Source organism: Vigna angularis, chromosome 6 (genome assembly GCF_016808095.1).
Source record: "Vigna angularis cultivar LongXiaoDou No.4 chromosome 6, ASM1680809v1, whole genome shotgun sequence".
Classification (NCBI taxonomy): domain Eukaryota; kingdom Viridiplantae; phylum Streptophyta; class Magnoliopsida; order Fabales; family Fabaceae; genus Vigna; species Vigna angularis.
In genome coordinates, this window is record NC_068975.1 from 16,340,127 (window position 1) to 16,362,282 (window position 22,156).

Here is a 22,156-nt window from a genome sequence, read left to right on the forward strand (position 1 = left end):
AGTAAATCACTACATTTCTGTCCGCCGAAACAAACAAGCCGTTAGGGTTAAGTCCGTATTTATAAAATATAAAACATATTTAAATGAAAGTCGACGTTACTAATTTGGTAATCAATTAATAGATAAATGATGTATAATTTTGAAATTAAAATGATAAAATTTGTATAAGTGTACAAACTTAGTGGTAAAAGATACTACTAAACCTAAATACTATATAATTTAAATATATGATTATACTATAAATCGGAATTGAATATTTTCAAAAGAAACAATCAATTAATAATTTTCTCTATTTATATCAAAATTATTAATCTTCTTAATATAAATATAACAAAAAGAAAAGTATCTTTTGGCTTTATGCTAAAGTTGGGTAATCTAACATTCCAAAACTCATCGATCATGATGATACATCTTTGATGACAAGTAAAATAGTTTAATAAATAATTAACTTTAATATCCTTAGCACAATAGACAATCTTGCAACAACTACCACAAACAAACTTCAATATCTTTACACATATTATGAACAAGCATTCAACTATAAAACTAGTCTAATTCAGGTGCATATGACATAATTGTGCACAATACTATTAAATTTTATCATTAAAATCATCAAATCCTTACTGTGTAAAAACATTCTAGAAATGTTTCTTCAATATTGTATTTGTCCAATTCATACAAGCAGCACAATTGTCTTTATCTAACCTCATACAAAAGGCTACAACACTTACGTCAAAATCAATATTTAAGTTACCAAGACCACATAAATAAAAGACCAACTAATTGCATATATTCTTATACTGACATTCTCTTGCATCGTCCAATTCTTTGAAAAAGAAAATTCTTTGTAATAAATTTTTATATAAACTTTGTATTGACTTAAATTCTTTCTAAGAGTGCTTTTCAATCTGGACTTGTTTTTAACAACACTTTGCTATTTTGGGATAATAAAAAATTATTTAAAACACTCAGTTATTTAAAAACGACTACCATATCTTTTTTTATTGGTTTTGATGAATTAATTAATTGTTTTTAAATAAAAACAAAAAATAATGTTCAATTATTTAAAGTCACAGGATCAAGTCTAAAATAATATTAGTGTTATAATGATGCTAGTAAAAAACTAAAATGATGGAATACAAGGAGTAAAGACCCCGATGCATCTTAAACTAAGAAACAGCTGGCTTTCCTTTTTCTCCTCTATCATCAGGTAAGGTAATGCAAAGTAGTCTAAATATTTAAACAGGCTCACATATTGAAGATTACACACCTTTATCAATCATTAGGGACATGATTAATAATGAGTTATGGAAAGGGGCGTCTTAAATATCATTTACATGAAGCTATGCAAAGCAAGATAAGGAGATAAAACCTCTATGTGCTAGGTTTATCTGGCAAACGTTTCAAATCCATTTCAACTTGGTGGATTGTCCATTGCATGTTCTCCAATTTCTGCAGAATGTCACCACATATGAAACTTGAAAATAAATAAATATATAAACAGACGAAGTTGGTTGACATATCTATTTGTTTATAAAGATTTGGTAGAAAACGAGAAGCCGTTGACAGAAGCAGTTCAACAAGTCTTTTAAACAAAGTTTGGGGTTCGATTTTCAGTTACAATATTTAGTTACAACTGAAGGTACTGCTTTACTTTAGAAATGGACAGGCTTGGTGGAAAGGATTAGTTGGATGTCAACCAGAAGCCCCAAATAACTCTCTTAGTTACAACAACAAATATATTTGGTAGAAATGAGGTAAATATTTGAGCTAAACTGGTATTACCTGCACAATGTCATGGTACTGCCTTGCAATATTATCAAAGTGAGGATCAACACCCTGGTACTCGCGCAGCCGGGTAACCTGGTTTAAAGGTAAGAATATAACTAGCACAGACAGGATGAAGTATTGGAGTAGAGGAGGAAAGGACAATCACAATCAGACCAAAAATAAATTGAAAATCTGCTGTGATAAACTTATCTATAAGTACCAATAAGAAAGATAACAAAAATGTAAAATAAATTAAATTTCTCTATTAATTTATAATCAATTTTTACATTTCAACTTTACAAAAGCTCTCTAATCTCTCTCATTTAATATGATTAAGGTGCATAAGTTGATTTCAAGTTGTAAAAGTTTGATTTATGAAAAAAAGAATATCTAAACAAGGTCTTGATACTAGAAGGAAAACTACTGAGTAGTACAAACCACTAACCGAAACTGTTATATAACTATTTCACAGATGAAACAAAAATTAGATTCGGGGTACTGGTTAAGATACTGACAGGCAACCCTTGGCACGGACTCCACATTTCAAAATTCCAAATTAACAACACTCTACTATAATTTTCTTAGGTTTCTGTAACAAAGAATTCACACTTTTATGATGTAGATGATGGTATTACTTCACAATTTGCTCCTTCAAGTGCATGTTTCAATCTCCTTCAAATGCATGTTTCAATTCCCCATTCTCTTATTCTGTTCTGGAGTTGCAACATCCATCAAAATACTTTAATCTCATTCATATTATAATAAGTAACATATATTTCTTGTTCAATTAAAACAGTCACAGCAATGAGGAGACTTGAGAATATTGTATAAAAAATGATAAGGTATTTAAGATTTGAATTTGAACATATGTGCTATAATTTTCCCGTTAAAAGTTCTCTGATCATCCATATGTGGGTGAACACTAGAAAAGAAAATAACTAGACTGAAAAGGCATCAATACATTATTTTCAATGCATAAGAAATCACAAGATGCTCTCAACACGGATGACATTTTCTGAGCTAATTTGACAAATTTACCTCACTTCATCACATTAACATTTTTTTTTCTGGTGAACTCAATTCATGGTAAGAAACTACATAGAACTAAAGTCAATACCTGCTAAATTAGGTTAGTTCTAACTAAAATAAGCACAAGGACACAGGAACATACCGCTTTGTTATATGCAATAGAAGCTTCTTCAGTTGCCTCAACAAGATATTTCCTAACATTGAAAAACAAAAAATGGTGTATTAACAATAAAGAGTGCTCATAGACTTGTAAAGATTTTATTCATACCTTATCTTATGAAGGGCAGGTATGGATTCCTTAGTGTAAGTTTCAAGCAGGAGAACGTGTTCTAGAACCCTGACAAGAAATTGGTAATATCATAATTATAACATAGCCTGACAAAATTAACATATCGTTGCTAATATCTGGACTTAAATCAGACTACCATTTTGAACAAACTTAGACAAATCATGTTTCTCTCTGATTCAGGGTGGAGGTAGAAAAATGTTACAAATATCGTATGAAAATAGTAATATAAAAAAACTAAAGGAACTTAAGAGTTAATAATAGAAATACTATTATCTCAATTTAAAACGAATTAATTTCAAGAATTATGCCTTGAGTTTCAGACTCAACATCCTATCGTTTAGGCTCAACTGCCTCCAATTCTTTTTGCACTTTTTTCCCTTTGTCCTCACTAAAATATAACCATTGTACATTCAACAAATCTACTGTGATGTATTTTTGCAACCAACCTTCCTGCTAACAGAAAAATTATATACAATAGAAGACATTCTCTAGATGAACCCATCTATCTTACATTGTCTAGATGTTAATATATAAAAAGTTTAATTTCTTTTTTTTAATTACCTTGACCCATAAATAGAAGCAAAGTTTTGCATCTAACTGGTGTACAAGAAACACCCTCTTTGGAATTTAAAACACGGTCTATTACACACAAAAGGAAAAATATTTTTACCAAATGATCTCATACGAGACTTTCTATTATCAATTATTAGATTTATCATCTCATTTCTAGTTACTTCAAATTACAGTATATTTCTGGTGAAGAACAATGAAAATACATAGGTATCAGATAAGAAACTAACCTCAATTTAGCACTCATGGTCTCACATCTTTTACAGAGCCAAGTCTTTTGCAAGTCATCCTACAAGTACAGAGGATTAGTCAAGATATGTGTTTAGCAATCAATACAGTGGAATTCATTAAATGAATACTGACGTATTTGTGTTGATGCTCCAACTTCAAATCTTTGACAAGTTTAATAAGCACTGCAAGTATCTGCTCCAAGACCTATTTAAGCATAATGACATTCAGAATCTACATGCCACCATAAACATGTTACAAAAAATGAAATACAACTTATAATGCATAATACACCACACAAGTAAATTCTTTATCTCTCTGACAGGCACACAGATTTAATATGGGAGTTTCAGACAATGTTTCTTGTACTAAATGTTTGTGCACATACATTGTAATATTCGGCAAACTTTCTATCTGCAGAATATAGGTCATCACGCAGTGCTGTTTCCTCTCTTTCAATCTCCTCAATCAACAATTTCACCCTGGTAAATTAACGGGAGAAATAAAAGCAAGAAAGTTTAGTTTACAGTCAATTTTCTAGGATGGGACTCACAAGCACCATTTCAAATATTTCCTGTTAGCGTAGCATATACATGCAACAGCAAATGAGATAGATCCTTCACCTAGAATTCAAAATAAAATGACATTTTTTGAAAGAAAAGAAAAAATCTCCATCCTGCTGAGAAAAGAAACCAAAATCAAATAAAACTTTGTTGCTACAATCACTAAAATTAAAGCAAACTCTTATCAGGCTCTTTCATCATTATAATAATCTAAAACTGGATGAATACCGATCTAACCTCATCCAACAACTTTAACATAAATACGAACGTGATTTTGTGGGCTAGTAAATTATAGTTGACTATATGTTACGTATCCGAGTAGGAAACGTAACCAGAATGACCTTTCACTCACTCTCACATATAAATAGATAAAAAAATGGATGAATAAACCTCTTTTATTGATAAGAATAACTGAATCAAAGAAAACAAACAATAACTGTGTTAGAATATTTACCCTATTTATCATGATTATATTGTGTCTAGGGTTACCCTATTTATCATGATGATATTGTATCTAGAGTTACCCTATTTATCATGATTATATTGTGTATAGGGTTACTTTATTTATCATGATTATATTGTGTCTAAGGTTACCCTAATTATCATGTACTCTTGTTTCAGCATTGTTCCTTAGCCTCTTTCATAATGTGTTTAGCTTTGCATATTGTAGCAGTTGTGATGTTTCTGATGGCTTGTGTCATTTATTTACAAGTCTCCAAGGAGAGTCAGTGCTATTAGCTTGTTAACACAAGGAATTTCAAAACCAAAGTCATAGGTTGAAAGTTCCTCATGGCATGAGGGGAGCATAATCTCCTTCAGTCACCTGAGAGCATAACCTCTCTTACAAAACTCACAAATCAAAAGTATATCTTTAACCCTAGACTTCCCCTTTATTTATACTAATTATTTCTCTCCCAACTTGTACGGAATATTAGAAAATAATCCTACTTGCAATAATTATCTTATATGAATATATTCAGCCTTATTTACTATATTTAACTTATACTGAATATTATACTAAGATATGGCTTTGTTTACTCTAATTATCTTTTGCTGAATATCCTCTCAGAATATCTCTCTTATTACTCTAATTAGTGTTAGAATTATTGGTTAGTGTGTGTGAGTTGTGTATGAGCTGTGTGTGAGTGTGTATGAGTTCTGTGTGAGTTGGAAAGGAGTGTGGTTAGTTAGAGTTATTTTCCTATAAATGTAAGCTTAAGGTTAGAGAGGAATAAGTCCTCAATTAATAAAAACTCTTCTTTCCTCAAATCTCAACATGGTATCAGAGCAGGTTCTCTGATCCTTCTCTGTGGTCTTTGCCGTCTGCCGGCGGCCGGCCGCCATGGCCGCCGGCAGCCCCTAAAATTCTAGAGGACAACTCTTTCTCTTCTTCTTAAATTAGTGCCACAGTAAGCACTAGTGCAGCCAGTCGTCTCTGCTGTCGATCATCGCCAGCCACTGTCCGCCGCCAGCCTCTGTCTGCGGCCGGCCACCGTCGCCGCCGCTGCCGTCGCCGTCACCGGCCACCATGGCCGCCGGCTCGGCCGCCGATAGCCCCTCCTAAAAGTCTCTTCTTCAGAATTTAGGCTCTTCTAGAATTTGTCTCAGAATGGGGTTTGAACCCATTCCCTTTCCCTTTTGGACCAGTAGCTGAAACTGGTACTTTACATGTGTTAGAAGTCAAATAATTTTGGCATTCCCTTCATCCATTTGAGGTTTCACATTGAATCTAAGAGACCGGTAGTCTCTTCTTCGAAGAACCCAAGAAAGCCACTGTCGCTGCTTACTTCGCCGTGCACCGCCGCTAATGCCGCTTGTTTCCGTACGTCGCCGGCGACCGTCCGCCGCCGGCGACCATCTCAGTTTCGTCCGATGAACAGCGGATCTGGACCGTCTCCTTGAGCGACGGACAACCCTGCCGCCACGAGCGCCAAATAAGTCCGCCGTCGACCACCGTCCGCCGCCGGCCACCGTCGCAGATTCGACCGGTGACCAGCGGATCTGGATCGCCTCTTTGAGCACGACCTAACCCCGGTGGTCGCCGTCTCTAACACCTCTTCACGCGCCTCCACGCTCTTCTTCTTTTCGGTGGATCTCGGACGCGTGGTTCCACGCGCCGCCTTATCGATTTTCGCTGTCACTGTTTCGTCCAGGACCACTGGATCTGGTTCGCCTCTTCACGCGACAGCCAACCCCGGCGGTGGGTTCGCCTGATTCTCCTCCACGCTCCGTCACGCGCCGCCTCTTTGTGTGCTGCGAACAAACGCGTACTGTTCATGCGCCGCTGTCCCGCTGTCGGAATCACACTGCGCCGATGCCGGTCGTCTCGCCTGAGCTTCCTCTCTCCAGTATGACCCTCCAAAGCAGCCATTGCTACCGTCTTCATCATCTCCAGCTTCCATCATCTCCTTCTCCATTGAGAAGGGCTCTCTGCCTTCACTAATGTGAAGGGCTTCTTGTCTCTATCATCCTCTCTTTGTGTGCTTTCTCTGCTGGACGTGATATGTGGGAAATCAAATAGTATTTTAGGAAAGAATAAATTAGGAAATTTGTGTATTTCATAACAAGTATATATTTTATTGTAATCGGTACAGATTTGAATAAATAGGGACAATCCCATAAATCAAGGGATTCTAGAATAGAATATAGTTATTATATTTCCTAAAATAGCTTAGGTCTCCCGTATATATCTTGTATGATCTCTTTGTAATAAAGATATCAATTTCCATTTAACCTAATTTCCATATGGTATCAGAGCTTCCGATCTAGGAAGCTCTGTCTGCGCATTGTAAACCCTAAGACGGCAGCCTGCATTGCTGCTGCATCTCTCTTAACCCTAAGACGGCAGCCTGCATTGCTGCTGCATCTTTTCCTATATTCATTACATTTTTTTCCCTTGCTATTGCAACCTTCTCTATCGCTCATTCTTCTGTTGCTGCTGTCTTCTCTGTGCCTTAATTGCACAGCCTTTCCTTTTTTCCGCTCAGCCATCTTCTTGCTATGATGTCAAGGGAAGAGGAAGTTGTGAACCCAACTCCAGAAACAGGGAATTCCCATTCCCAGCTTCCTGGAGAACTGCAGAATATCCATTCTGCATATCGACTCAATGGAAGAAATTATTTGAAGTGGGCCCAACTTGTTCGTACAGTGCTGAAGGGAAAGGGGAAGTTGAGTCACCTGATGGAGTTTGGACCCAAACAGGAGGATCCCAAGTTTACTACATGGGATGAGGAAGATTCAATGATCATGGCGTGGCTGTGGAATTCAATGATTCCAGAAATCAGCGACACATGCATGTTCCTTAATTCGGCAAAAGAGATTTGGGATGCTGTAGAGCAAACCTACTCTAAAGCCAAAGATGCTGCTCAAGTATATGACGTAAAGGTGAAAACTTTGGCAGCAAAACAAGGGAACAAGACTGTTACAGAATATGCCAATCAGTTGAAATCATTATGGATGGAGCTAGACCATTATAGAGTCATAAAAGCCAAATGTACTGAAGATTCAGCACTTCTCAAGGAATATATCGAACAAGACAGAGTTTATGATTTCCTTGTTGGTTTGAATCCTGAATTTGATCAAGTTAGGATTCAAATATTGGGGAAGCAAAAGGTACCATGCTTCAATGAAGTGGTGGCTATTGTGAGAAGTGAAGAAAGCAGAAGGGGTCTCATGTTGGAGAGTCCAGCAGTAGTAGAGAACTCAGCAATGGTGGCTGACCATAAAGGAGAACAGACGTTGGCCATGGTAGCCGAACAGAAGAAAGGAGGATCAGCAAATGTGGAGAAGAAAGGTGATGGTCTCTGGTGTACCTACTGCAATAAGCCTCGTCATACCCGAGAGAAGTGCTGGAAGTTGCATGGGAAGCCTTTAAATCGAGATCGAGAAGGGGGACACAGAGGAGGCCCCTCAAGGAAAGGAGGACAAGTTTACGTTGCTGCTGGAACAAATGAAGGAAATAATCCAGAAGCTGCTGCCCATCTTAATCAAGAGGAGATAGAAAGGGTGAGAACCTTTCTTAGTAAGCTGGAAAAACCTACAGGTGTGTGTTCTTTAGCATATTCAGGTAAGTTTCCACTTTCTTTTGGATTAAATGTCTCAGATACACCCTTTAACAATTACTGGATATTGGACTCTGGAGCCACAGACCACATGACACCATTAGCCAAACACTTCTCCACATATTCCCCATGTCCCAGCAACAAGAAAATTGCCACAGCAGATGGAACCCTTATTACTGCAGCTGGTCAAGGAAATATCCAAATCAATTCTTTAATAACCTTAAAAGATGTTCTCCATGTCCCAAAGTTGTCCACCAACCTAGTCTCTATACGAAAACTTATAAAGGATTTGTCATGTAAGGTTGTTTTTTACAACGATCATTGTGTATTTCAGGACAAGGATTTGGGGAGGATGATTGGACATGCTAGAGAATGGAATGGCCTTTATTATCTTGAAGATCCAAATCTGTCCAACAAAAACAGAATCTCTCATTCCTTCATATCTGAATCTTTGATGACCAACAGAGAAAAAATCATGCTTTATCATTGTCGGTTGGGACATCCCTCCTTTGGAGTGATCAAAATTATGTTTCCCTCTCTGTTTACAAAGTTAGATGTTGAGAGTCTTCATTGTGAGGTGTGTGAACTTGCTAAGCACAAGCGTGTATCTTTTCCAATAAGTAATAAAATTAGCAATTTCCCCTTTTATCTTGTTCATACTGATGTATGGGGACCTTCTAATGTTTCAAATGTGTCTGGTGCTCGATGGTTTGTCACCTTTATAGATGATTGTACAAGGGTCACTTGGGTTTTCCTACTTAAACAAAAATCAGAAGTCAGTTCTGTCTTCCTAAACTTCCACTCCCTGATAAAAGGTCAGTTTGGTATTAATATTAAGAGGCTTAGGTCAGATAATGCCAAAGATTACTTCAATCATGTCCTTAATTCTTTTTGTCAAAAAGAAGGTATAATTCATGAGTCCTCTTGTGTCAAAACACCACAGCAGAATGGGGTCGCAGAAAGAAAAAATGGGCATCTATTAAATCAGACTCGGGCATTGTTGTTCCAAAATAGTGTTCCAAAAAATCTCTGGGGGGAAGCTGTTCTTACAGCAACACACCTTATCAATAGACTACCCTCTAGAGTCTTAGGATCAAAAAGCCCTATGGAAGCTTTGTCGTCTTTCTATCCAAACCTATCCGCTACAAATAATCTTAAACCAAGAGTTTTTGGGTGCATCTCATATGTCCATATTCATAATACAGACAGGGAGAAACTTGATCCTAGAGCCTTAAAGTGTGTCTTTGTTGGTTACTCACTCACTCAGAAAGGGTATAAATGCTACCACCCCCCATCCAAAAAATTCTGTGTCTAGGGATGTTACCTTCAATGAACAAGAGGGCTATTTCCATCAACCTTATCTTCCGGGGGAGAGTTTCAGGGAAGATAAGGAAAGTAGTAATTCTGGTTTTCCCATTCTTCCAGACCTGATATTTGAACCTAAACTAGATCAAATTGAAGCTGTACCAAGTGAAATAGGTCAAGAAAGTGAAATTAATTGTGAAGCTGATCAAGGAGATGTTGAAGCTGGAAAATTTGGTAAGAAGCTGGTATACTCAAGGAAGACTAAGGCCATTCCAGGATCAAGCAATGTTCAAGAATCCAACTCAAATCCACAAAAAGAGGTAACAATTTTTTCTCCAGCTGTGCAGGCTGAAATTGAAACCCAAAATGATCTTGAAATTGAAACCCAAAATGATCTTGACCTCCCAATTGCCATTAGAAAAGGCCCAAGAAAATGCACCAAACAGCCACTCTACCCTCTCTCAAATTACCTGTCCTTTGAAAATTTCTCTCCTACCCATAAAGCCTTCCTAGTAAACCTAAAGACTACACTCCTACCTAATACCCTATCTGAGGCATTGTCTGACAGAAAATGGAGGCAAGCCATGGATGTAGAGATGGAGGCATTAGAGAAGAACAACACCTGGGAGTTAGTCACTTTACCAATAGGAAAGAGGCCAGTTGGATGTAAGTGGGTTTATACAGTGAAATACAAGGCTGATGGATCAATTGAGAGATATAAGGCAAGACTAGTTGCCAAAGGGTTCACCCAAACCTATGGAGTTGATTATTTGGAGACCTTTGCTCCGGTTGCCAAAATGAACACAGTTAGGGTGATATTGTCTCTTGCTGCCAATTATGGCTGGAACTTGGAACAATTTGATGTTAAGAATGCTTTCCTACATGGAGACCTTGAAGAAGAAATTTATATGGAGATACCTCCGGGATACGGTAGAGACGTTGTTACCAACACTATTTGCAAGCTGAAAAAGGCATTATATGGGCTAAAACAGTCCCCCCGTGCATGGTTTGGCAGGTTTACTAAAGTTATGACAGGTCTAGGTTACAAACAAAGCCAAGGGGACCATACTTTGTTCTTTAAACATTCCAAGTCAGGGGGAGTAACAATATTATTGGTGTATGTGGATGACATAATATTAACTGGAGATGATAAAGAAGAGCAGCGATTGTTGAGCCAATGCTTGGGCAAGGAATTTGAGATCAAGACCTTGGGAAAACTAAAATATTTTTTGGGAATTGAAGTTGCCCACTCCAAGAAAGGGATATTTATATCCCAGCAGAAGTATATCACTGATTTGCTCAAGGAAACTGGCAAGGCAGCGTGCAAACCTGCTAGTACCCCATTAGAACCAAACATAAAGCTTGGAAATGCAGAAGACGTTGCCGTTGAAAAAGAGATGTACCAGCGATTAGTGGGCAGACTTATATATTTGTCTCATACCAGGCCAGATATTGCCTATGCAGTGAGTTTAATTAGCCAATTTATGCATAGCCCAAAGGAGACCCATTTACAAGCTGCCCACAGAATTTTACCGTACCTTAAAGGAACTCCAGGAAGAGGGATTCTATTCAAAAGGAATGGTAATGTGAAGCTTGAAGCCTATACTGATGCTGATTATGCAGGGTCAATTGTGGATAGGAGGTCAACTACAGGATATTGCACCTTTCTTGGAGGAAATCTTGTGACTTGGAGAAGCAAAAAGCAGGGTGTAGTGGCTCGGTCCAGTGCTGAAGCGGAATTCTGAGCCATGGCACAAGGTATATGTGAGTTGCTATGGCTTAAAATCATCTTAGAAGACTTGAGGATAAAATGGGAAGAACCTATGAAGCTCTATTGTGATAATAAGTCAGCAATCAGCATAGCCCACAACCCAGTGCAGCATGATAGAACAAAGCATATTGAAGTAGACAGACACTTCATCAAAGAAAAGCTTGATAGTGGCTTGATATGCACTCCATATGTGTCCTCTCAAGATCAAATTGCAGACATTCTTACCAAGGGGCTGGGCTGCCACAATTTTGAGAAGATTGTATCCAAGTTGGGAATGGAAAACATCTATTCACCAGCTTGAGGGGGAGTGTGGGAAATCAAATAGTATTTTAGGAAAGAATAAATTAGGAAATTTGTGTATTTCATAACAAGTATATATTTTATTGTAATCGGTACAGATTTGAATAAATAGGGACAATCCCATAAATCAAGGGATTCTAGAATAGAATATAGTTATTATATTTCCTAAAATAGCTTAGGTCTCCCGTATATATCTTGTATGATCTCTTTGTAATAAAGATATCAATTTCCATTTAACCTAATTTCCAGATGATATGTCTTACATGAGCTGCACTTCTCCACCTGGACCAGCAGCTATCTCACGGCCTTCTCTCAAGTCCACACTCTTTGCTGGGCTTGTGCTTGCTGGATGCTTACCACTTGCTGCTGTTTTCTCTTTTCCTTAGCAGCTGGGAACGTGAAATGTTATTGATGGACGTGATTCATCTCTTTCCTTCCAGCCATCAATGTTGTGTGCAGCTGCTGCCATGCCTCTCAAAACCGTGACCTTCCATACTGTGTATTTCCTTCTTTTTTCCAGCACCTGGACCGTGAATTTCCAGCCCTCTGCTGGACTGTGTCCAGCTTATTCACCGTTTGCTGATGTCCGCGTCGTTTGTCGCTGTCCCGCACCGTTTTCCGCTGTCCAGCCACTATTGACCGCTATCTAGGCGCCGTTTCTGCTGTCCGGCGCCGTTTTGCTGTTTTCCAGGCGTAGTTTGCCTCAGTTCGGCATTGTTTGCCGTTGTTCGGTGCTAGAGTTTAACCTGATCGTCTTGTGATACACTGCTAAGTATCACTACTTGGGAGTTGTCCAACAAAGAATTTTGGACCTCCAACATGTCTTTGGACCGCAGATGCCTTATTGTAACAGCTCATGTGAGCTCATGTGGAGTTGTTCTTTGAGACCGCCCGCTGAATTGAATCTTCCGAAGTTATGGGTTTCAGATTTGTCCAAACCCTCGTACGGATCGGTTCTCACCCATTCCTCCACCTTCACGTTCATGTTGTTCAGTCGTGAGGGGGAGTATGCTTCCAACCACTGTAGGCCCTCATCACCTCATCAGTCAAGTGATGGCATACAGGCCCCATCAGTCAGTGCTAGATGGCCGTCCCTGTAAGTCCCCATCACCTTAGTTAGTGATGGCATGCAGGCCCCATCAGTCAGTGCTAGATGGTCGTCCTTGTAAGTCCCCATCATCTCGTCAGTTAGTGATGGCAGTCCCTGTAGATTTGTCGCTTCTAGTCACTACAGGCCCCATCAGAAAGTGATGACAATTTAGTCCCTACAGTGAGGGGGAGTATCGTTCCAAGACAACACTGCAAAGGAAATCTCTTGTGTTTGAAGACTTTCCAAGTTGAAGTTTCTTAGTGCTTGTATTTTTCTTAGTGCTTGTATTTGCAATTTGGTTGATTGATGTTATTTCCATTTGAGTATGTTGATTCCAAGCTTGGCTCATACAATATGTATGATCCAGCTTGAGGGGGAGTGTTAGAATTATTGGTTAGTGTGTGTGAGTTGTGTATGAGCTCTGTGTGAGTGTGTATGAGTTGTGTGTGAGTTGGAAAGGAGTGTGGTTAGTTAGAGTTATTTTCCTATAAATGTAAGCTTAAGGTTAGAGAGGAATAAGTCCTCAATTAATAAAAACTCTTCTTTCCTCAAATCTCAACAATTAGTTTCCCGCCCATCCTAACAGCTGTGGCAGTTAGGATGCTTCCTCGTTGCTTCCAACCGCTCGGTCTGGTTGCTCCCCCTCGTCTACCGTTCGGCCACCTCGCTCTCCGCTTCAGTCTGGTTGTTCCCCCTCGTCTACCGCTCGGCCAATTCACTCCCCGCCTATTCGGCCTGGTCGTTTTCTGTCGTCTACAGTTTGGCCACCTCGCTCCCCGCCTGTTCAGCCTGGTCGCTCCCCCTTGTCTACCATTCGGTCCCCTTCTCTCTCTCCCCTATACTTCCTTCTCTCATATACTTTCCAGCCCCTAGCATTACCCCCCGCCTGATGATCAACCTTGTCCTCAAGCTTGAAATCTGGATATTGGTCTCTGATGGTCATGTCATCTTCCCACGTTGCTCCATCCGGTCCCCCCTCTTGCCATTCTATTAACACTTGTTGCACCTCGTCCTCCCCTTGTTGTACCTGTCTTCTATCCAAAATTCCGATCGGCCAAAAGGGCGGTCCCTCCACTTGCAAATCTGTTGGCAATTCCTTCTCCACACTTCTTTCTCCCACTGCTTTCTTCAACTGGGATACATGGAAAACTGGATGTATCTGTGCGGTATCTGGTAGTTGAAGCTTAAAAGCCACTTCTCTGATCTTCTGTGTAACTTGGAAGGGTCCAAAATACCGAGCGGCTAGTTTAGGATGCAGTCTAGATGGCATCAAGGACTGCCGGTGTGGTCTGATCTTCAAGTACACCCAATCTCCTACCTCCACATCTGTTGGTCTCCTTGCTTTGTCGGCCTGCTTCACCATCAGTTCCTGAGCCCTTGCTAAATGAAACTTTAGCTGTTTTAGTGCTTCGTCCTTTGTCTGCAATTCTTGGCCGACTGCTTCCACTGAGGTCTCCCCTGGTATGAACCTGTGCAAAGAAGGGGGAGATCTCCCATACACTGTTTCAAACGGAGTACACCCCGCCGCTTCTTGGTAGCTAGTATTGTACCAATACTCCGCCCATGGTAATACTAAACTCCATCCCTTTGGTTGTTCTGAGCAAAAACATCTCAGGTAACCCTCCAACACCCTGTTCAATACCTCGGTCTGCCTATCTGTTTCACGATGATAGGTTGTGCTCATCTTCAGTTGAGTCCCCTGCAGTTTAAATAGCTCCTTCCAGAAGATACTTAGAAACAGTGGATCCCTATCACTCACTATAGATATTGGTACCTCATGCAACCGGACAATCTCCTTAACAAACACTTCAGCTATGGTACGGGCAGAATAAGGGTGTTTTAGTGGTAAGAAATGCCCATATTACTGAGGCAGTCTACTACTACTAGGACAACATCATACCCGTGGGATTTACGCAACTTCACTATAAAATCCATACTTATTTCCTCCCAAATGGCGTTGGGTATGGGCAAAGGCTGCAGCAACCCCTCGGAGAAGATGACAAATATTTATGTTGTTGGCACACCAGGCAGCTCGCAACAAAGTTAGTTACTGCTTTCTTCATTTCTATCCAATAAAGTGATTGTGTCACCTTGCGATACGTCCGATAAACCCCTGAATGCCCTCCTGTCTGAGTCGTGTGGAACTCTGCTATCAGCTTAGGTACCCAGGCCAAGTGAGCTGAAATCGCAAGCCTTCCTTTATAGTGTAGTCGGTCATGCTCCATGGTAAAAGATGGATACGAGTTGGGGTCCTTTTTCAGGTCTCCTATCACCTTCTTCAATGCTTCGTCCGCCTCAGCCTCCTCCAGAATCTCTCCAAAATCTTGCCAATCTGGCGTTTGCGACCTTGTTGGTGACCCCCGACTTGTACACAATTTCAAAATCATACCCTATGAGTTTTGCAATCCAATTCTGTTAATTCTGAGTGGTGATGCGCTGCTCCAAAAGGTATCTAAGGCTCCTTTGATCAATGTGAACCACAAATGTTTGACCCAATAGATAAGGTCTCCAGTGCTGTATGGCCATGACCAAAGCCATCAGTTCCTTCTCGTATATCGACTTACTCAACGATCCCTCTGATAACGCCTTGCTAAAGAAAGTAATGGGTCTTCTTCCTCGTGTGAGAACCGCTCATATTCCTCCTCCTGATGCATCACACTCAATATGGAAAGGCTGGTCAAAGTCAGGCAGAATCAATACTGGTGCAGTGGTAACGACCTTCTTCAATCTAGACATGGCTTCCTCCGCTTGCTCGATCCATGTAAACTGCCCCTTTTTAAGTAGATCGGTCAACGGTTTGGCAATTTTCCCATAATCCTTCACAAACCGCCTATAGTATCCTGTCAGACCCAGAAATCCCCTCAAAGCCTTCACCGTCTTGGGCTGTTTCCAATCCACCACGGCCCTCACCTTATCCTAGTCCATCTCAACACCCTTCTCCGATATCCGATGACCCAGATATCCTATCTGGATTCTGCCAAACTCACATTTTTTTCTATTGGCCACCCAACTGCTCTCCTCTAGCTTCCTTAGCACTAAACTGACATGCTCCAAGTGCTCCTCTCATGATCGACTATACACCAATATATCATCAAAGAACACGAGTACGAATTTCCTCAAGTAAGGCTGCATCAGGCTGTTCATCGCACTCTAGAAGGTTGTTGGTGCGTTGGTGAGACCAAACGGCATCACCATGAATTCGCAATGCCCCTGGTGCATCCGAAAAGCCGTTTTCTGTATATCCCCTTCTCCCATCCGAATTTGGTGGTAGCCGGACTTCAAATCCACCTTCTTAAAATACTTGGCTCCTCTCAATTCATCTAACAACTCTTCTATTAGTGGGATAGGAAATTTGTCAGGTACCATAGCCCGGTTGAGGGCTCTATAATCCACACAAAATCTCCAGCTGCCATCCTTCTTCTTCACTAGTATCACCGGACTCGAGTATGGACTGGTGCTTGGCCTTATGACCCTTGTCTTCAGCATCTCGGTCACCTGCTTCTCTATCTCGTCCTTCATCACATGGGGGTAACGGTATGGCCTTACATTCACTTGATTTGTGCCCTCTTTTAGTGGATCTGATGAACCATGCCTCTATCCGGGTTTAGCCCTCGGGGCTCGTGAAATACCCTCGCATACCGAACTAGAATCTGATCCATTTCCTGATTCTGTCTCTCTGTCAGTTTATGCCTAAATGGTCCTTCTTCCTCGCTCTTCCTTTTCCACCCGAGCTCCCACACTAACATCCAGGCTTCCACTTCCTTCATTTTGAACAAAGCTCCCGGTTCAACCAACCTTCGAGCTAAAGTAGGGTCCCCTTTTATGGTCCTTTTCTTCCCTCCTTGATCGAACACCATGGTTAATTCCCTCCAATTCAATGTTACCTCTCCCAACTTGGTGAGCCATTCTACCCCTAGTATCACATCAACTCCGCCCAGTTCAAACAGATGGAACCGTTCGGTAACCTCAGTTTCTCCCAGGTGGATTACTACCTCTTCACAGCATCCCCTTCTCTTCTTCCTCTATCCATCTCCCAGGCTCACCAAATAAGGTGGAGTATCCTCCACGGGTAATCCCAGCTCTTTCACCAATTCGTTGCTTATGAAGTTGTGGCTAGCGCCACTATCAATCAGAATCAATACCTGTTTTCCTCCTATTTGTCCATGCAATTTCATTGTTCTGGGCTGGGTTAGACCTCCAGCCGAGAAGGCTGACAGCTCCATCTACATCTGGTCAAGTTCAGTCTCCACTTCCTCTTCGCTTTCTTCCTCATCCTCTGACAATATCGTCATCCGCAGGCTACTTTCTAGGCATTGGTGACCTGGACCGAACGATCCCCCACACTTGAAGCATCTCCCTTCTTCCCTTCGTTTCAGAAATTCCGCATAAGGTAAATTCCTTGTGTTTATGTCCCTGTTGTTGGCTGTCGATCGGCCTATCCCGCCCTTGTGTGCTCCTTCTCTTCCTCCCGCACCCCCGTTCTCTGTGGCCCTCGCTCGGTTTCCTACAGCAACTCCCATTCGGTTTTGGTTGGGTCGACTGGTCTCCAATCGCGTTCCAGAACCGTTCGGTCTTCCCCAGGGTTGATTCCTGCTCATACTTCCACTCCTAGCCTTCACGCCCCCTTGGATCTCCTCCACGTCCCTCGCCATCCTCATAGCTATCATCAATTCTCGTGGATCAAGAAGTCGTACTTGATTCCGAATCCCATCCTGTAATCCTTCCATGAAGTATCCCACCAGTTGTTCCTTGGCCACTCCTTTTGTCTGCCCCACCAAGATTTCAAAATCTTGGATGTATTCTTCCACTGAGCCTTATTGCTTAATAGCCACCAGTCTTTCAAAGATTGGTCCCTGATTTCTTCCTCCAAACCGTACCACTATTGCCTACTTCAATCCTGTCCACGTTCGATTATCGGTTTGCTCCCTCCAGAATCTGAACCAGAATCTGGCACTACCTTCCATGTTGATGTAGGCCAGACGCAACTTTTCTTCCTCAGACACCCCCTGTAACTCAGAATTTATTCACTCTATTGATCCAATTCAGCGGATCACTCCCTTCGAAAATGGGTAACTCTACCCTTCTTCTCCAATTCAGATGTTCCTCCTGACGTTCAACACCGTTCGGTTCACTACCTCTCTAACCGTTCGGTCTGCCCTCTCCACTACCGTTCGGCACACCATCGTTCGCTCCACCATCTTTTTCGCCCTCCTCTTCATTCATTTTTCCATTAACAGATTCCTAACTTCCGTCGGACTTCCCATCTAGTTGATGGGTTCATCCTCCCATCATTCTCATCAGCTCTTGTAAATCCTTGCAGATCGCCTCCACCTTCGTCTCCACTCCTCCTATGGACAATTGCATGCTCTCCTGACTCAACCCTACGTGCTCCAGTTTGATTTCGACTGCACTCATCCTTCCCTCCATGATGTCTTTCACTCCTCTCTGTCACTCCGGCTGGCCACACACTCCTCTCCTTTGATCTGGCAGGTTGGACCAATTGTTACGTATCTGAGTAGGAAACGTAACCAGAACGACCTTTCACTCACTCTCACAGATAAATAGATAAAGAAAATGGATAAAGAAAATGGATGAATAAACCTCTTTTATTGATAAGAATAACTGAATCAAAGAAAACAAAAAATAACTAGGAGCACAATCTCCTTCAGTCACTTGAGAGTATAACCTCTCTTACAAAACTCACAAATCAAAAGTATATCTTTAACCCTATACTAATTATTTCCCTCCCAACTTGTACTGAATATTAGAAAATAATCCTACTAGCAATAATTATCTTATATGAATATATTTAGCCTTATTTACTATATTTAACTTATACCGAATATTATACTAAGATATGGCTTTGTTTACTATAATTATCTTTTGCTGAATATCCTCTCAGAATATCCTCTCAGAATATCTCTCTTATTACTCTAGTTAGTTTCCCGCCCTGTTCGGCGTGGTCGCTCCCCCTTGTCTACTGTTAGGTCCCCTTCTCTCTCTCCCCTATACCTCCTTCTCTCATATACTTTCCAGCCCCTAACACTATATGTAATAAAACTCACAAGTCTCATCTGAGAGTTGAGGCAAGACTAAAACTGGCTAGCCATATAGGCCATAACTTCTCATGTAAGTGAATACATTGCCAAAAAAAGAAAAGAGTTAGACTACTCAAATGAACATAAACCTTTCTGGAAGTCGAGAACTTGAACTTTGACTTGCAGACGATGAAGAATCTAAAACAAGAAATGAGGAAATGAGGAATCAGCCAGCACATAAAATCAAAACGGTAACCAAGGAAAATCAGCAATTCTCAACCACAACTCTGTACGAAAGTAATAAGTAGTTCACAGTTACCATTATCATCCAATAAAAATGCGTCTGATAACTTTTCACATTTCATTTTCAAGCGAGCATCTACCTCCCGTGAAACAGACAAGCGATATTCAGTCATATCCTAAGGATATTGTTAACATGTCAATAATGAAAAGCATAACACTTAATCACATAAAATAAAAACATAAATCTACCAAAAAAAGAGCATTCTCAGCTGACTTTCACATGTAATTACTTAGTATACCACAGATAACGGTGTTTTCTGGCGTTGAGTTTGCCACAAATAAGCAGGCGTAATTCCCAAAAACCGATTTGGAACACCACCAACACCAGGCTCCACTGGATCCGAAGCAACAAGAGCAGAATTAGTCCCACTAACAGAGCTGTTTGGAGTGTTATAATTAGAAGAGTTGGCCCCACTAACAGTACTGTCAAGGGAGCTTCGAGACACTACACTTAGCTTTTCAATGTCCTCATCATGAACTTCCCCATCTTTGGAGATAAGAGGTAGTCTCAATCGTTGAGCTGCTTCAGCAACAACCATTTGATGCTCTAGAGTCTGATAAACCTGACAACATATATACATCTAAACTTTGTTTAAATCAATAAAGACCAATGTGCCAAAAAATTAAAAACATATAAATAAAAAATGCCGAAGACTCAATGTATCCAAGACCAAAAATCAACAACATTCTCACAGAGGCCATGTATTTGTTCATAAATCAAACTAACTTTTCAGAAACAACAATTCAAAACCTGAGGAGTGTTCCTCAACCCCAGCTGTGGGTAAAGGTTGCCGGTATCTCTAATTCCGCCAAGGTTAGATACAGAAATGGCTTGTTGATACTCTTCCACCATTGCAATTGCTTCAGAATATATCGCCTGCGCAACCAGATCCCCATATGAGAAATACAAATCACGAAGCACAAATTTCTTAAAAGTATTAGTAAGGAGAGCATGATTTTCAGTCCTTCAAAGAGTGTGAAGACCAAGGAAAAAATTGGAAGTTGATAGGAAGTATCTTATGGCAAATAATATTTTTGGAGTTTTGGTCTTTAACCAAACTGAATAACATCATGTCATACAAACAAGTAGCAAATCTCACCAAGCGTGATAAAATAAAATTGTTATTGTTGTTGCAAGAAAACAATCACACTACACTTAACCAACACGATCTAGTGATACCGAAAACTGCAATCTTACCCCCAAAATATCACAATTCTTAGTTCAAATATACATACCATTTTAGCAAATCTCTATTTTAAACTTAGATGCAGTATGGCGTTTACAATATTATACAATCAGAATTGAAATTTCATCTTAGTAGTCCGCGTAATCTTTTAAACAAGCCATATTCCACTGATTACCGAAGTACAATCCTAATTCTGATTAAATAACAACACAAGCAGCACCTAAAAAGTATTGTATATAAGTTTTATCCTTTCAACAAACACATACTATTCACTCATTATATAAATAAAGCTTTACCATGGCTTCCAGGTAACGCAGTCTTTCCCTGCACATTTCCTCTCTGGCCTGCAAAATAACGAAAAGATTAATACCCAACAAAATTTTATTCAACTTCTGGGAAATTTGACAAAAACGGGTAAAAAAGTAAAAATTTTGAAAAGAAGAATGGAGGAGCCATATGGCAACTGTAGTGGGACATTTCACAAACACAGAGAGATCAGAATGGGGTGAGAGAGATACGAGTTGGAGATCGTTGAAGAGAGGCTTGGAGATGAGAGATCCATCGGGAGCGAAGCAGTGGCGCTCCAGCTGATCAACCACCTGCGCCACGTCGGCAGGGAGGTTCTGGCCGTGCAAGCCCTTCACCATCTACCAATACGGTGTCGTTTTCAGTCACTTCACTGTTGTGTTTGATACCTTCCGCTGGAAGAAGCGCCAAGTTTGTTGAATTTCAAGGTCACAATTCTCAAAACCGACCAATTTAAGATATTTAAAATTATAGAAATAATATGTTATCTCTTTTAATTATTTTCTAATAATAATAATTTTACAATAATAATAATAACAAAGTACCACTAAAGAATTAAATTGAAATTAACATTAATCCACTCAGATCTTCTCAACTCTATATATATGACGTTCCAATTCTGGAAGGCATGAAAAATGTGTAACAATTTAAAATTTTCACATCCATAATTAATTCCTTAAATTGAATCCAATTAATTATTATAATTTTATTATTTATATTACACAAGTACTATCGAAATGGGTTATAACTCGCGAGTCAATCCAGTTCACCACCGGATTGAACCGAGTTGAGTTTGAAAAAAATGTAATTTTTTTATACAAGCTAGTTTTCAACCCGGTTCACTTAGAACCCGGCTCACCGGGTTGAATCCGTGGTGAGCCGAGTTGGCTCACCAACCCACCTAATTTAATTTAATTATTTATTATTTTGTGTTTCTATATTATTAGTTAGCATTTTTTTTTTATTACATTGTAGATGTGATAAAGAAGAAAAGAGAGAAAAATATTATATATTTATCTATTTAAGACTCTAATATTATAAATGGAAAATGAGACACAAATTAACGATATTAAAAACTTATTTGTTCGCATTTTGTACATGTTTTTGAATTACACTTGGATTGTATGATTTTTTTTATTTTGAATTGTCTTTGGAGTTTAACATTGTTTTATAGTGATATTTATTTATATTTGAATTAAAAAAATTAATTTTTTTATTTTAAAAAAACTTATAATTAAACGAGTCAGTGAGCCAACCTATTTAACCCACCAACCCGTGGTGGGTCGAGTCGGGTTCGAATTTTTTCAGCTCGCTAATAAGTGAGTCGGATTGGGTTGACTCACTAA

At 39.9% G+C, this 22,156-nt stretch overlaps 1 protein-coding gene across 2 annotated transcripts; it reads right to left on the reverse strand.

Annotated features, from left to right (window-relative positions):
- Window positions 1–1,078: 1,078 nt before the first annotated feature.
- On the reverse strand, window positions 1,079–21,238 carry LOC108331592 (AUGMIN subunit 4). Of its 2 annotated transcripts, none has more exons than XM_017566383.2 (13): window positions 21,023–21,238; window positions 20,801–20,848; window positions 20,069–20,194; window positions 19,557–19,880; window positions 19,334–19,433; window positions 19,164–19,212; window positions 4,275–4,368; window positions 4,022–4,093; window positions 3,889–3,947; window positions 3,068–3,136; window positions 2,942–2,993; window positions 1,786–1,863; window positions 1,079–1,452 (listed from the first exon to the last, which is right to left on the reverse strand). In XM_017566383.2, the coding sequence occupies exons 1-13, from the start codon at window positions 21,149–21,151 to the stop codon at window positions 1,375–1,377; spliced, it is 1,278 nt and encodes a 425-aa protein (XP_017421872.1). In that variant the 5' UTR covers window positions 21,152–21,238; the 3' UTR covers window positions 1,079–1,374. The 2 variants fall into 2 exon arrangements, with proteins under 2 accessions (XP_017421872.1, XP_052735051.1); XM_052879091.1 differs by having other exon boundaries at window positions 19,557–19,898.
- Window positions 21,239–22,156: the final 918 nt, after the last annotated feature.

Coding starts and splice junctions, on each gene's coding strand:
- LOC108331592 (XM_052879091.1), bottom strand. CDS start 21,151: ATGGTGAAGGGCTTGCACGGCCAGAACCTCCCTGCCGACGTGGCGCAG. Junction 19,434..19,556: donor AGAAAACACCGTTATCTGTG/GTATACTAAGTA, acceptor CAATATCCTTAG/GATATGACTGAATATCGCTT. Junction 1,864..2,941: donor CTATTGCATATAACAAAGCG/GTATGTTCCTGT, acceptor CCTTTAAACCAG/GTTACCCGGCTGCGCGAGTA.